Source organism: Rhopilema esculentum, chromosome 4 (assembly GCF_057945365.1).
Source record: "Rhopilema esculentum isolate cy_ngs chromosome 4, ASM5794536v1, whole genome shotgun sequence".
Lineage (NCBI taxonomy): Eukaryota > Metazoa > Cnidaria > Scyphozoa > Rhizostomeae > Rhizostomatidae > Rhopilema > Rhopilema esculentum.
In genome coordinates, this window is record NC_142818.1 from 12,960,869 (window position 1) to 12,977,466 (window position 16,598).

At 37.3% G+C, this 16,598-nt stretch overlaps 1 protein-coding gene across 2 annotated transcripts; it reads left to right on the forward strand.

Moving 5' to 3' along the window:
- The first annotated feature begins 12 nt into the window (after window positions 1–12).
- LOC135691383 (snake venom 5'-nucleotidase) lies at window positions 13–16,429 on the forward strand. 2 transcript variants are annotated; one of them, XM_089114291.1, is made up of 9 exons: window positions 13–523; window positions 1,115–1,323; window positions 2,823–3,025; window positions 4,712–4,974; window positions 5,799–6,000; window positions 6,767–6,922; window positions 7,681–7,802; window positions 12,784–12,984; window positions 13,057–16,429. In XM_089114291.1, exons 1-9 carry the CDS (start codon window positions 155–157, stop codon window positions 13,150–13,152), a joined length of 1,821 nt encoding a protein of 606 aa, XP_088970417.1. In that variant the 5' UTR covers window positions 13–154; the 3' UTR covers window positions 13,153–16,429. The 2 variants fall into 2 exon arrangements, with proteins under 2 accessions (XP_088970417.1, XP_065065305.2); XM_065209233.2 differs by having other exon boundaries at window positions 18–523; window positions 12,784–16,429.
- Window positions 16,430–16,598: the final 169 nt, after the last annotated feature.

The following is a 16,598-nucleotide window of genomic DNA, read 5'->3' on the forward strand; positions in this document are numbered from 1 at the left end:
ACAGCTTTAAACAGAGACCGCCGAACCTCTTCCGTAGGTAAAAAATAGGTTTTCTTAAAATTCGTAGGGAATTGTGGGTAGAAAATTGAGTTGCTGCGTAGGCTGTGCGTAGGTAGAAACTTTTTAGGTGGTAGGTGGAAATGTTATATTGTTCATGGCAGCACTGAAGCTGTGGCTTCGGAAGGCTCTGAAAATGCATTTGTTGGCGCTTGCAGCTTTTACCGTTTTTTCAAGCCACGTGCTTGCTGATTTCAACTTGACAATCCTCCACACCAACGATGTTCATGCAAGAATCGAGCAGACCAACAAGTACGGTGGAAAATGCAGCGACCTAGAAGCAGCCATAAACAAATGCTTTGGTGGCGTTGCAAGGCGGAAGACAGTGATTGATCAAATCCGAAAAGCGGATGAAAATGTCTTGCTTTTAGATGGTGGAGATCAGTTCCAAGGAACACTCTGGTTCAATGTTTACAAAGGCCTCGAGGCTAGCACTTTCATGAATGATCTTGGATACGATGCAATGGTGAGAAACCTTAAACATCTGCTTCATTAAAACATTTATTCACAATCAATTTAACGTGTTAGTTGCCCGCTAGTTATGATTACGGCATCGTTTTCATTGGGATGATCGTCCGAGGAAAGCACAATTTCTAGGAAAGGGTGAAATAATCAGATGAAGTTACAATTTTGAAGTTACATTTTTTCAGGTTGGAGAATTGATTGTCGGAAAATAAAATCTTTTAACAAACAAGTTCAACAATTTTATCCTTAGCCTATGGTTTCAAATTGAGTTTTATTCATTTGTACACAAAAGTGCCAGCCAGGATGCCAATTAGCATGTATATGGTAATTTGTCTCGCATGATCAAACTGATTCAATGACTAGCATGAAAAGACGTTCCCAAAGGCATCCGATGAAAATGGCATTATTATGATTCGTTTTTTAAATTCGGGGAAAGACACCTTATTGGCTTTAGAGACAAACGGTTTTGAATAAGGCACTAACTAGTCTTACGAAATAAGTGGATGCAAGAAAATCTGCGTAGAAAATGTTTTACATTTTCACTGAATCCCTTAGTTTATCATTGATACTTGCCATTGTTTCTCCGATTTAGGCGTTTGGCAACCACGAGTTCGACAATCGCATTTCTGGCCTACTTCCATTTGTCAAAGCTGCAAATTTCTCGCTTGTTTGTGCCAATATGGATGTATCCCAAGAGCCTCTTTGGCCACAGAGAGACACAATCTATAAAAAGAGTAACGTTTTTACTCTGAGTGGCATCAAGGTGGGTGTCATTGGATACATAATCAAGGAAACAACATGGTAAGACAACTGTAGCAATTACACTACGAATCGCCAGCTCCCAGGGTTATTTCAACCCACACCTTAAAATTAAGCTACTTTGAATCGTCCTGTCGGTGACTAGCCAATCAGGTTACAGCAAAATATATACGTCAATTAATCTTACTTTCAATAACAGGAAAATGCTATACAGAGGCTCATATCACAAACACAATGGTTAAAATGTAATTTGAATTCCTACACCCCTACGTGATATCTGGGCCACTTTATATAAATATAAAATGAGGCTAAATGCAACCGACAATATATTGTTCAGGAGACGAAACCTTTAGTCTTTTGTTTCGAAACAATACTTTCTTAAACCAATCAGTGTTGCAGAGTCATTGCACATTCGCATTAATAACATTATTCGCACAACAGTTCTGCCTGTGACCACACAAGTTTTGAACTTCCTGCTATGGCTTCAAGTGATAATACGCATGCGCGTCAGAAACGGGGGCTAGTGCAAGTCAGGAAGACAGGGGCATGATTCATCTCCCGAAAAAATAAGAAAAAATGAATGAACTATCAATTTCTATCAATCCAAATAATTTATCAGATCTTTGCATAGTTGCGCATGGGCCTGGGTAGGTTTCCCGACAACAATATGCTTAACTGCTAACCGCATTTTTCGGTATATATAAGATATCCTGCGGGTGTCATTGCTTCAATAAAGTTTTACCTACATTGCAGAGGCTCATCATTTATTTCTTGGATAATACGAGGCTTGGTTAATTGTTGTTCTTTCAACTTCACTAAAATCAACGTTCTTTCAATTCGGCCGATCGAACCTCGACGTTCTTGATAAACGAAGATTGTAGTTTGGATGTGCTCAAAGTATTTGAATTGGTAGAAGTTTCCATTAGAAGGATTTCATTAGATTTAATGAAAACCCTTATGATGTTAGAAAAAGAGGTAATTAAGGTTAAGTGGCTAAAACCTTTCGATGACAGAAAAAATATATACAGTTGCAGTTCATCCCCGACTCTGCAAATAACCTCAGTGTCCAATGCTGCAATTCATTTAAATCTCTTAGGTTGTTCGATTTTGAAGTGCAGAATTCTTTATGCGCCCACGACATTTACCTATGTAGACCTCTGTTTTCTCCTCCTTTTTAGTTCCGAGTTTGTGTCAATAATAATTGCAGCTGCAGCACGTTGCGTCGCTAAACTGAAAAACTGAAGAATTATAACTGATCGTGTAAACACGCGCGCCTTCAGTTAAACTGATGAAAAACGGATGTAAAAAAGTTTTTTGGAAAAACTAACAGAAAAAAACTGGTCGTGCATTTCTGCCTTAATTCTATTTATTCTCAAATCTCATTCAATTCAAATCAAATTTCTATCCCATATTTCAACGTGTATGTTAAGCAACTACAACAATAACGACTATTGAGGAGTACATTTTCTTAGAAGCTTTGATTTTCTGCAAAAGAATGTTCAAAAGAATGTAAAAGAATGCTTCAATTGTTTGCTCGTTAGGCTTTCGTCACCAGGAAGGAAGATCAAATTTCTTGATGAAGTCGAGGCAGTGAAGACGGAAGCAGCGAGGCTGAAAAATCAAGGCGTGAAAGTTATCATTGCAGTGGGGCATGCTGGGATAGATGTTGATATAAACATCGCAAAGAATGTCGAAGACGTGGATGTTGTGGTTGGCGGACACACAAATACGTTTATGTACACTGGTGAGAATATATTTTAGGAAAATCAAAATAAGATAGGAAAGATTTTCTAAACAATCCTTTGTAGTTTAGTCTGCAAGCAAAACCAACTTTTATTGCCATTCACTTAGATGATATGCAGATTCAGAAAGATCTAGGATGCATGTGTGCATTTTAACATCTTTTTTTTAAAATTGTTCAAAGCTGTTTGTTATAGGACCATTATACGTATACAAAAATGAGAATACGCTTGCATCAGCAAATTTTGAAATGCAAAAGGCAAGAAATACCAAATGTTCCTCATTCCAAAAGCAAAAAACTTAAGAGGAATTAGCTACGAATGAAATTCTAAAAGAATTTTTAATCGCATCAGTTCAATGAGTTGAAATCAATCAACTCGACCCTGAAATAAATCTAAAGTATAAAAATCTTGTAAATATATAAATAGTAAAAGGAACATTAAATATACTTAAGAGAAAGATGGCTGTACCATATTACCGAAATGTAGAAAAAAAAAACAGAAAATAATGACAAATATTGAACTGATTGAATTGATTTTTTTTTGTAAAAGAAACATGAACAAATATGTCCAAAAGCAAGTGGCAATGCATTGAAATGCACAAGGGTGTCATTAGCACCATAGTTTTAAGTCAGTAACACACAATGCCAAAGTTTTCTACCAGGGCCGTAAATCTGTCATGTGAACAGGGGGGGTCAGTAGGGTATATCAACCAAAAGAAAATTTTTGAAATTATACCTTCTAGAAAGGCTAAAAAAGCACCCCCCAGACTAAATTCAATAAAATATTAGATCGCTCAGAATAAAAAATCCAACGTTTCTCAGAAGAACACAGATTATTGTTTATTAGGCGAAATTGTGTAGGGGAAGAGCCATGCTTAAACTCTAGTGACGGACGTTGGGGAAAGTAGAGATGATGTTGCATTGATTAGTAGAATTTTGCTTCTTGAACAGAAATGTGCGTCTTCCTTATTTTCAGTGTATTAAGTAGACCATGTTTACAGATCAAAAATGAATACATTCTAATGATACAGAAAGTGATTTACTAAATAAAAGCAAATAATAAACAAATAATAGAAATATGCGTAAATAAGTTGGTAAATAGGTCAAATAAAATATCAGTTTGCTTTCTTTTTATTTCATATTCTGTTTTCAAAAATAAAACGGTAAAAAACGATAAAAAACAGATAAAATTCACTCTGCTTACAAAGATAACGGCTATCAGCATTAGTCATCTTGCACTTGACACCATGACTTAGTGGCTGAGTTTTGTTGCAATAACACAGAAAAACGTAGTTTGGTTCAAACCCGGCTACCAGAGATTTGTTTTTTTCAAAGAAAATGATGATAATTTATAAAAAAATCATTTTGCTCCAGATTTTTGGGGGGGTCCAGTCCCCCCCGTCCCCCCCGGGATTTACGGCCCTGTTTTCTACTAATAAACCATTGACTAAAGATAAAAAGGCCATTGATCTTCATTTACCTTAATAGGAGTGAGTTTTTCATATCGCAGCTTTCCTTCCGCCAGCAAATCCTTTGCTCATGTAGCCAAAGACTCGATAATTGTTTAGCTATGTTTAAGTATTTAATTCTCACAATATCACACATATACAAATATCTAGTATGAGACTAGACCGATAATTGATTGCCGCTGCCCAGGAGCCCTTGCATTAATTTTGATATCCTTTGTAGGAACTCCTCCTTCGAACGAGAAACCTTACGGAAACTACCCGCTTATCGTAAATCCAACTTCTAAACCAGCGAAGAAAATCCCAGTCGTGCAGGATTTCACATTTGGAAAGTATCTTGGGAACCTAAAGCTACGATTTGATGATAACGGAGAGTTGATCTCGTACAACGGTAACCCAATCCTTCTAGATGGGTCATATGCACAGAACCCAGCGTTGCTTAAGAAAGTGGAGGGCATGGCAGGTGTTGTAAGGAATTTTTCCGAGGTAGGGTATTGAAATAGGATTATATTGATGTGAACGGTAGTGACTTTTTTAACGAGGAACTTGCCAGCACAAGAAGATTTCTAAGATGCAGCTTAATCAACGATGTCTTCTTCTTCTTCTTTGTCTTCTTCTTCTCTCCTTTTTGTCAGTACAGCCATTTCTTGCACAGTCCGTCTTTAAGTTGCCATCGGCAATCTATCTCACCATTCAAAAGTGATACCTCTACAAGGCCCACGACACTGATTCTAAACTGGAGGGGCCAGGAAGAAAGTTTCCTCTTAACAACTCACCCCCGCTCCCGTTGTGGCAAATAATTTTGTTGACGCTGTTGTACTTTTGAACCTTGGCTCAATATGTTTTGTTGTAATTTATAGATTAATCTTTGTAAATAGTTTTAGCTGATTTGAATTATTTTCATAGTGAAAAAGTGGGAGGTCATAAGCCTCTGGCCCCCTGTGGCGCGAGCCCTGCACTAGGCGCATGCGTACGTTAAAACACAACCAACTTACACGCTTTTTTAAAGCAGATCTTGTTTGGGAGATAAAACCTTTAGTCCTTTGTTTCGAAACGATACCGTCTTAAAAAAATCAGTGTCTCAGGGTCATTGCACATGCGCATAAATAACATTCTTCACATGACGGTTCTGCCTTTGACTACACAACCCTTAAACTTCCCGCCAGGGCTTCAAGTGATGATGCGCATGTGCAATGACCCTGAAACGGGGGCTAGTGCATGTCTGGAAGACGGGCATGATTCCGCTCCCGAATTAGATCGCCTCTCCGCTGCAAGGACAAACTCATAAATTCTTGGATATTTCATCGCAGGTTTCCTTGGGAAAAACACACGTCTTTCTAGATGGGGAAAGGACTTCCTGTCGTCTCAAGGAATGCAATCTTGCAAATTTTGTATTGGATGCTCTTGTCCACACAAACGCGAAGCAACCGGACGAATTGAAATGGGCAGATGTAGGCATTGCTCTGTGGAATGGCGGCGGAATACGAACGTCGATCGATAAGAAACCAAACGGTAATTATTTGTGTATGATAAATAACCTTACAAATGGTTATGAAAATAGTTTCAGGATTTTTACTAGTTCAATAAAAGTTACACTATAAATGTCTCATCTTGTGAGAATATAATGAAAATCCTTCTAGATTTTGAGTTGTCTTTCTTAATTATTTCTCGGGAGAACTGTGTCATAAATTTGAGCAGTTTATTGTTCGGGAGACGAAACTATCAGTCCTTTGTTTCGAAACAATACCGTCTTAAACCAATCAGTGTTGCGGGGTCATAGCACATGCGCATTCATAACAGTATTCGCACAGCTGTTCTGTCTGCGACCTCACAATTCTTGAACCTCCTGCCAAGGCTTCAAGTGATAATGCGCATGTGCAACGACCCCAAAACGGGGGCTAGTGCATGTCTGGAAGACGGCCATGATTCATCTCCCGAACAATTTAAACTTCCAAGGTAAATCGAAAATCTCTTCTTGCAAGGAAATACTATGTATATGAAACACCTAAAATTATGTGGTCTGAAGTATTTCTAGCGCAGAATTATCTGACAAAAAAAGGACTCAAGTCAAAATAAGCAAAATATGTTGCTAAACATAAGTTGTCGTTTAAAAATTATTTTTATGACTGCCAATGATAGTGGCATTAATGCCCACGGCAAAAACTCGTATTTCATTGGGAGTTATTTTATTATTTAAATTGCTAACAGTCAAAAGAAGACAGATTTCTCTATAGCTCCAACATTTCTCATATTGCAAACATTTATCCTCCTGTTTCAGAAACTATAACATATGGGACTCTTCTGTCCGTTTTACCATTTGGGAACACTGCCGATATTGTTGAAATTAAAGGCGAGCACATTCTACAAGCTCTTGAATTTGGAGTGACCAAATGGAATCCTACTTCTCCCAGTGGCAAATTTTTACAAGTTTCAGGTAATGTAAATTCGATGCAGAAGGTCGTGGCTCCTATGTGATCACGCTAGTTATTATTTCAAACTCTGTCCTCTCTAGTGTGGTAGTAATAGCTTGCATATCAAAGTCTGTTTTCGGGAAAGTCTTCAAAAGCTTCCAGTTGTCGTTAGGAATTAATTGAGTATAAGCCGAGTCTTGGTGACTTGATGGATCACTTGTCTCAAACAATGTATCAAACAATGCCGATCTTGTACAGCTTTTATCGGCTCCCACAATATCATCAGGGTCCCTTCTATAATGCCTTCAAACGATCTACTTCCTCCCGCTCTACCTAGCATGAATGTTTTTCTAGTCTTCTGCCCTCACTCCAACGCCAAAGTATGATAAACGTTGCTTGACAATCATTGCTTCGAAGTTGCTTCTGGCCAGATGTGTTTGGTTTTAGACTTGTTTATTTTTGCTGTGTCCACAACACACTCAGAGCTCGAAGTAAACAGCATATCTCGAAGCCTTTTTTATCTTTCGTTCTGTTCTTTGGGTATTCCTACTTTCACGGGTGTACGATCGCCTTCACTATTCTGATTTTTGTTGTTGTTGCAGTGTTTCTATCCTTTATGACCTTACTCAGTTTGCTTATTGCTAGACTTCCCATTACAATTTGACAATGATGAGGATCCCCCTCTTAGGGCTGATAAGAGGGGTAACACCCCTGATACCCCCGTAGCGACGGCAAAAGCCTTACATAAGAAGTAAATTAACATGAGCGTTTATTCATCCAGGTATTCGTGTTACCTATGACATGAGTAAGCCAGAAGGAAGCAGAGTTGCTGGATGCCGTGTGAGATGCGCCCAATGCAGGGTGCCAAAATATGAGCCAATCAATAAGACAACAGTTTACAAGGTACTTTTAACACTTAACACTCAAATTCATCAATTTTTCTTTTTGGAAATACGTTAGTTACAAAATAAAAATACTAGCAAAAGTTAAATGTTAAATCTCCGCTTTTGATTGAAAAAGGAGAAAATTTACAGCATTTTGATTGCCATTATAATATTCCCTTCAAATAACCTTCCTTTAACAACCGTCTCCCAACAAAACCTTCCCAAATCTCCTCTACTCTCCAGCAAGACCCATCTTTATTAGAATATATGATTATTATCATCTTATGCTTGCTGTAGTCACGTGTTACGTTATGTTTAATCTTATTGGACAATGAACTCTTTTGATAACTTACTTACCACGCTGCTTTTACACTCGAATATGTTAGCCGTTGTATTAGGCCTGGTTTTGTTCAATTAACGTTTTATCTTCATGTTTGTTCGTATTCGTGCCTGGTCACAGCTTCGGATAAATTTAACAGGTTATGGGCCCAGGGAGCGCTTCTCGGCCTAGTTATTTGCTGGAATAACGGTGTAAATCGGCGGTAGATATGTGACGTTCGTTTGTCTCTTCGACGTGGGTAAACTTTAGAATATTTGTCGAGAAGGAACGTGGTCGTGTCAAGAATCAAGGAAAGATGGCCGAAATTACGAAAATTGAACCTCTTGACGGTACAAACTATCAAAGCTGGAAATACAACATGAAACTTGTGTTGATGGAACGTGGATTATGGGGTTTTGCCCTGGGCACAGAGGAAATCCCAGGAAGTGATGAATCTGTTGCCGTAAGGAATGCTTTTCGACTTCGATCGGACAAGGCATATTCCTTGATTGCTTTAAGTGTTTCTAAAAATCTGCAGGTACATATTATGCCACAACAAGCCCGAGCATTGCATGGAACACTTTACAGCAGCAATTTGAATTTATTTCAGTCGCGCAGGTCGTTCGTCTAAATCGGAAATTTTATGCCGCAAGTATGAAAGAAGGCGAAGATTTAATGGAACATGTTACGTACATGACGTCCTTGGCTGAGCAATTACGAGAATTAAAGGAGGACATTTCACCAAGAAAATTTGCCACTTTTGTCCTCGGAAGCCTTCCAGATTCATACGAAAATTTTATCTCAAGCCTTAACGCAAGAAATATTGAGGATCTCGACTGGGATAATATCAAAGGATCGCTTATTGAGGAATTTATGAAGCGTAAGGATAAGAATGAGAAGCAAAATAATTCAGGGAACGATGCTTTGTTTCTTTCCAACCGTGAAAGATATTCTCGTGGAAATGGTGCTATATTTCGAGGTGATTCTCACTCGCGAAGAGGAGGACCACGTGAACCACGACAACAACAACGAAATCAACATGGCCGACACGAAGACTTAAAAGGGCCTAGATGTTTCAAATGCCAGGAATTCGGACATATTGTCAAGAATTGTCCCCTAAATAAAAGAAAAACAGCATATTCACATATTGTGGAAGAGAAGCACCCACAAGAGGCTGCAAATAATGCCAAAGTGATCCAGTCAATTGATTTTCAAGAAATGGGACTTATTTCTTCTACAAAAGGTGAGCTATCTGATGGATGGTATATTGATAGTGCTGCATCCAAACATATGACATATGAGAAAGGCATTTTACTTGATTTTGTTGGATATAAGAAACCAATGGAAATACATCTTGGCGATGACACAGTTATTTTTGCATATGGCGAGGGTAAAGTAAAACTTACCTGTTGTGATGGAGAAAATTCAGCAGTGCTAGTATTACAAAACACTCTATATGTTCCAGAATTGGCTAAGAATTTGATTTCAGTGCCTGCAATGGCACAGATGGGTGCCACAGTTACATTTGACAAGGATAAATGTACTGTGTCGAAAGATGGCCTGAAGCTCACTTTAGGCTATATTATTGATAGAAAGCTCTATCGTGTGAATTCTCCAGAATTTGCGAGTCTTACAGATGTGCCCAATAAAGGAACAATGAGAAGATGGCACTGCAGATATGGGCATTTGAACCATGTATACTTGAATCAATTGATAAATAAACAGCTTGTAGAAGGACTTGAACATTCTGATACAATGTTTGATGGTCAGTGTGAAGCATGTGCATTAGGAAAAATGTCAAGAATTCCTTTTCCAAAGAAGAGTGCACATAGAGCAACAGAACTATTGGAAACAATTCACAGTGATGTCTGTGGACCAATAAATGTCGAATCACTTGGGGGAAGCAGATATATTTTAACATTCATTGATGACTGCTCCAGATATGCATTTGTATATTTCATTAAATCAAAAGATGAAGTATTAACCAAGTTCAAAGAATTTGTGACTTTAGTTGCAAATCAGACAGGATGTAAAGTGAAAGCACTTAGGACTGATAATGGAGGTGAATATACTTCAAAGGCCTTTACTGAATTTTGCAAGGAGAGAGGAATAATTCACGAGCTGACAAATCCATACTGTCCAGAACAAAATGGTGTTGCAGAAAGACTGAACCGCACTATTATTGAAGCTGCACGTTCAATGCTATCTCATGCTAAATTGCCACAACAATATTGGGCAGAAGCAGTGAGTACAGCAGTGTACCTCCACAACAGAAGTCCAACTGCAGCTTTGAAGGAGAAAACACCTTACGAATGTTGGTTCAAAAAGAAACCAGATGTCTCAAATCTAAGAGTCTTTGGCTGCTTAACTTTTGTGCATGTTCCTGAAAGTCAGCGGCGTAAACTTGATCAGAAGGCTCTACAGGCAATTTTTGTCGGATACCCAGAAGGAACGAAAGGCTACAAACTAATTGATTTGAACTCTAAGCGTTTTATGAGAAGCCGAAATGTATTATTTTTTGAAGATAAATTCCATGACTTCAATGAATCAAAACAAGACAAAGAAATTGTTTTTTATGAATTCAACAATGTTGAAGATGATGATGAAGTCGCAGATGATACTACTGAACCTACTACTGAAGATCAGCATGAACTAGCTGAGGAACTTGCAAGAAATGTTCAACCAGTGGGAGCAACGTATGAGGAACATTTTATGGAGCAAGTTAGGAATCTGGAACCTAAAAGACAGACAAAGGTTCCTGCAAGATTTCGCACTGATGAATGCCTTATGACAGATCCAATTGTGAGGGAAAATAATGAGCCAAGAACAATAAAAGAGGCATTGAACAGTGAACATTCAACTCAATGGAAAGGTGCAATGAATTCAGAATACAATTCATTGATCAAGAATGATACCTGGGATCTGGTTCCACCACCGGCTAACCAGAAAGTTCTAGGTTCAAAATGGGTTTTAAAAGTGAAAAGAAATGAAGATGGAAGTTTAGATAAATTTAAAGCCCGACTTGTAGCTCAAGGCTATTCACAAACCCATGGCATTGACTACGAAGAAGTGTTTGCACCAGTCGCAAAGTATTCAGCAATAAGGACATTGCTAACTCTTGCCAATGCTTACAACTTTGAAGTGCATCAAATGGATGTCAAGACTGCCTTTTTAAATGGCACAATTGACTGTGACATTTACATGTCTCAGCCTGAAGGTTTCGTTGATCAAAGCAAACCAAATCATGTTTGCAAGCTGAAACGTAGTATTTATGGCCTTAAACAGTCTGCCCGCTGTTGGAACAACACTCTTGACAGCTTCCTGATCTCCTCTGGATACAAGAAGAACACAGCAGATAACTGTATCTACATCAAGAAAGTTGAGACCACAGATGGAAAAGTCAACCTTTGTATCCTAGCTATCTATGTGGATGATATACTGTGTATATCGAATGATACCAATTTCCTAAAGTCAGAGAAAGAGTTATTATGTCAAAGATTCGAAATTGTTGATCAAGGTGAAGTTCAATACATTCTAGGGATGTCTATCACAAGATACAAGAGAAACCAAACTATGTTTGTCAGCCAGCCAAGATACACAGATGATGTTCTAAAGAGATTCAAGATGGAGGATTGTAAACCTGTATCAACCCCAATAGAGCCTGGGAAAAGATTTGAAAGAATTTCTGAAGATGATGAGCCCTTTAATCAATCTTTATACCAACAGGCTATTGGATGCTTGACATACTTATCTACTGCTACAAGACCAGATATTGCTATTGCAGTCAGCATTTTATCCAGATTCATGTCTAAACCAAGTAAAGACCACTGGATGGGAATAAAACGCATTTTACGATATTTGAAGGGAACCATAAATTTTGGTTTAAAGCTTTCTGCAGTTGGAGAAGACCTTGAGATACTTGGATTCTCTGATGCGGATTGGGCTGGAGATCCTGACACTCGCCATTCAACTTCAGGGTATGTTTTTCAAATTGGAAACTCTACAGTCAGCTGGTGCAGTAAGAAACAAGCCACTGTAGCAAAGTCTACAACAGAAGCTGAGTATGTTGCCCTTTCACTTGCTGCTCAAGAAGCTATATGGTTGCGTCGCCTGCTATCTGATCTTGGACACAATCTCAGTTCACCAACAAGTATATTGGAAGATAATCAAGGAGCAATTGAACTCTCTAAGAACCCAAAGTTTCACAGCAGAACGAAGCACATTGATGTTACATACCATTTCATCCGGGAAAAGATTGAGTCAAAGGATATTTCAGTGACGTATTGTCCAACCAACAAAATGGTAGCTGACATTATGACTAAAGGACTGCCTAAAGTATCCTTTCAAAAATTTCGTAATTTACTTAATGTTTGCTACGTATCTGGACATTAATATTCATAGATTATAATCATCAAGTGGGAGTATTAGAATATATGATTATTATCATCTTATGCTTGCTGTAGTCACGTGTTACGTTATGTTTAATCTTATTGGACAATGAACTCTTTTGATAACTTACTTACCACGCTGCTTTTACACTCGAATATGTTAGCCGTTGTATTAGGCCTGGTTTTGTTCAATTAACGTTTTATCTTCATGTTTGTTCGTATTCGTGCCTGGTCACAGCTTCGGATAAATTTAACAATCTTTGCCTTCTTTCTTATACTTCATCTCTTTCTAGGTGATATTATCTTCATTTATTGCCGATGGTGGAGACAACTATCAGGTATTCGTGAATCATATAATTAAACGTCATCCTGGAAACGTAGCATCTACAATGGTCGCCGATTACATCAAAACTGAGTCACCTGTAATCATTGGCGAAGAGGACCGCATCATGTTTGCGAGTCCAAGTCCGCCGCCGAGTCCGCAGCCGTCAGCAAGTCCGAGTCCACAGCCGTCCGCCAGTCTAAATCCGCAGCCATCCTCCAGCCAAAGTCCGCAGCCATCCGCCAGTCCGAGTCCACAGCCATCATCGGCATCTACCAATACTGCAGCAACGATGACAGCTTTTGCGGTTGTAGTTTTCTTCATATCTATGTTACTATGAAGTAATTTAGGCCTTGATTTCTTTCCAAGGCTGCCAGAGCCACAAGTTTTGATGTCGCTTTTTGTCTAGAAATCTTTTTTGAGAAACTTCAAAGATCTTTCCAAACTTTTCTGCGTTTTAATTTCTTCTAAGCAAAACTGTACTTTTCAATAGCTTTTTTAATGTTAGCCTTTGATATTTCCTATAACAAATAAAGAAAACATATACAGACCTCTTTGAATATTAGACAATGTCAAATATATATATTCATCATCAATTTTCGGTTTCGTATTTTTAATATTGGTTCGATAAACACAACGCATTTTAATAATGAGTTCATTTTGAAATTGGCTAATAACACATTTTTTATACATACATAAGTTCAATTTTTTAGAGTATCCTTTTTTTACTCATTATCTTTCGTTTCTGTTCTTTGTTTATGCTCTCAATTTTGTTCTCATTACACACAAGTACCGAGGCAAGATTTTTTGTTTGGAGGGCCAGCCCTGATAAATGAGTGTAACCATATCCATTTTTCACAAAAACGCATTTTACTTATTCCACTAATTTTGATTGGGGGACGGGGGTTACTGCAATGGGCCTCCGGCCTTTTCTGTTACTTGGTCTTTGATTTCACAATACCTACGAAAATCAGGCGTTTGGGTGTTTTGAATTAAAGACCTAATTTAGGGACGTGTTCTTGAATTTCAAAAGGACAATTTTTAATGAATTATTTGTTGTTAAAATTCCTTAGATCAACGGCCTTGAAAATGGCTTTGAAAAAAGCAAACATTTGAGTAAACTAAAGGTTTTCGTCCGACACTCTTCGGAGTTTAAAACGTCAGAACATAGATTGAAAACTCTACGCTAGGAAATATATATACCCAGTTGTGGATCGAAATAGGCCAATCAGAAACACGAGCATAAGACTGTTGAGGTTGACCAATCAATGCCGCTTGCCTATAGAGAATGTTACCAATGGCGTATGTAGATAGACATAAGAACGAAAAAACCGCTATTGGGATCAACAACGTCTCATGCACATTTCTGCAAAATATCACCATGAGAATTCAAGGGCAAAATTCAAAGAAGGCGGTTCAAAAATGTTTTGGAAAGAATTTGAAAAAAACAATTTAAAAATATAGATATTTTAAGTTTCTTAAACAAAAATGAATTCTTGACGCTAAAATGATTTTCTTAAAGAAGTGCCAGCAGAAGAGGGATCCAAAAAAATTCGATATTTTCAAAATAGAGAAAAAACATTTTGGAAACATTATAAAGATAATAATAAAACAGTATATGTTAATGTTATTTGAAAAATACTGGCTTAAGTAAGAAAAGATTTGTTGAAAGACAAACGTTTTATGACGAAGACAGGATTTTAACAATTCTAACTCAAAACATACACCAAGGACTTTAACACTGAAAAAGCAGATGGAAGTTTTAATTTTAAATTTAATTATTCCAAAATAATCAAAATTATTTCACTGCCAACTGATAAACACAGATTTTGCAGTAATATTTGCTGATAAAATTTGCAAATTATTACCACCGCAAAATGTCGGCAAATAAAGCGCAGAAATTTCAGCATTTCAATCACAACGTCTCGTTATCATTATTTACAATTATTCAATAAAATTTCATGTTTTTTGCTGACTTTTCTATGGTTTTCATTGCCTTCGCCGAGCTAATTTGCTTTTTATGTGAATGAAATGAGCAATTCAAGGATAAAAATTGAAAGGTAAAAACAAATCGTGTTTGACATATAATTTAATTACATTAACACGAGAATTATAGGTCAATGCTTTTGAGATCGAAAAATAGAAAAATATCTCACATTGGACAGGAGCAGACAAGAACGAAAGAAACTTCACTTTCTCGTCAGAAGAAAAATTATCGATAGAAGCATGAAGATCGATAAGGACGGAGTTGCTGTTTGCTTGATGCAGATGCCAATGGTTACTGGCGGAGTTAACGAATTTGCAATTGGGTTAATATCAATACTATTGGCCTTTTTTAATATTGTAAGCAATATTCTTCTGATTTTTGCTCTGTATAAATCAAAACTATTTCGGAGCCTTTCGCATAAATATATTTTGGTAATGACATTTTTCGACCTGTGTTTGGGTCTCTCCGCGTTACCAACAATTGGAGTTTTCTTTATCCTGGGTGACCAACAGAAATGTCTCATTATGAAAATATTTGAATTTATTATATTATTTTGCGAATACATTTCAGTGTTAATGATGATTTGCATCTCCGCTGATCGATACCTCCACGTGGCGAAGCCAACTCAATACCAGACGCTGATGAACGGGTTTCGATTAAGAATCATCATAATGATTTGCTTACTGTTGGCGCTTTCATTTGCCATATTTTGCGTCACTCAAACATTTTTCTACGTGCAGCTAGTAGTCACGATAGGTAACATTTCTTTGTTGTTATCTTTAATTTGTTTAAACAAAAGAACAATGAGAATTCTGAAAGAGCACCAGAAAAGTACCTTGTTACGATTGCAAAATGCCAATAACCTCGGAATAAACACAATAAAATATGATAAAGAGCTGTCGGCGGTGAAGACAATCCACTTGGTTTTGGCAACATATCTCATCTGCTATCTTCCATTCATAATAACGAATGTGATTTGGACCTATTATAGAATGAAACTCAACCAGGATCCAGGTTTGGTGATAAGCGCATTATATGAATGGTCTGCAGTAATTATGTTTAGCGCAAGTGTTCTAAACTCTCTGATTATAATACATGGCAATACAAAGTGCCGTAGGGCAATTCTATCGGCTGTATGGAAAAACAGAGTCAGTGGAGAGTGATCGACGCTTTCGAGTGAATCATTTCATGTTCATTGATGTTTGTTCGAATAGCAAAAGCACAAACTAGATGTCTTTAAACAAGCAGGATCGCATGCGCAATACTCTCTAAGTACAAGCTCTAATTGACGTTATCCAAACAGAGACAGGATTATGGAACTTCTAATACTTGCATAATAGTACTAAAACATGTTATTGTACTTGATTGGTAAATAATTCATTTTGTTTAATTGATTGCTATTGATTTCCTGGAAATATTAATGCAATATTATAAAAATGAATGATCTGCAAGACCCCCTTTTTTAAGATAATCATGGTCCCCGTTTCCAATACCTACATTGAAAGATGCTTGTAAGAAACGATTATTACTCTGGACAAAAAAAATATGAAAAACTTTGCGCAAACATTACTGACATAAACTTTGAATGTAGTTTCAATTTGCAAATCATAAATTTAAATTTCATAGCTAATGTCCTGAATTTCCTTTATGTGATGTCCTGTCTAATGTCCGATGAAATACCAATATTGATAGCTCTGATAAACGCTTTTTATAAAATATAAACACAAAATACTTTTTCAAGAAGTTTTTGTGATAAACAGTGGGTAACTGTTTCTCATAGCAAGAGTTGGTTTTCTGGC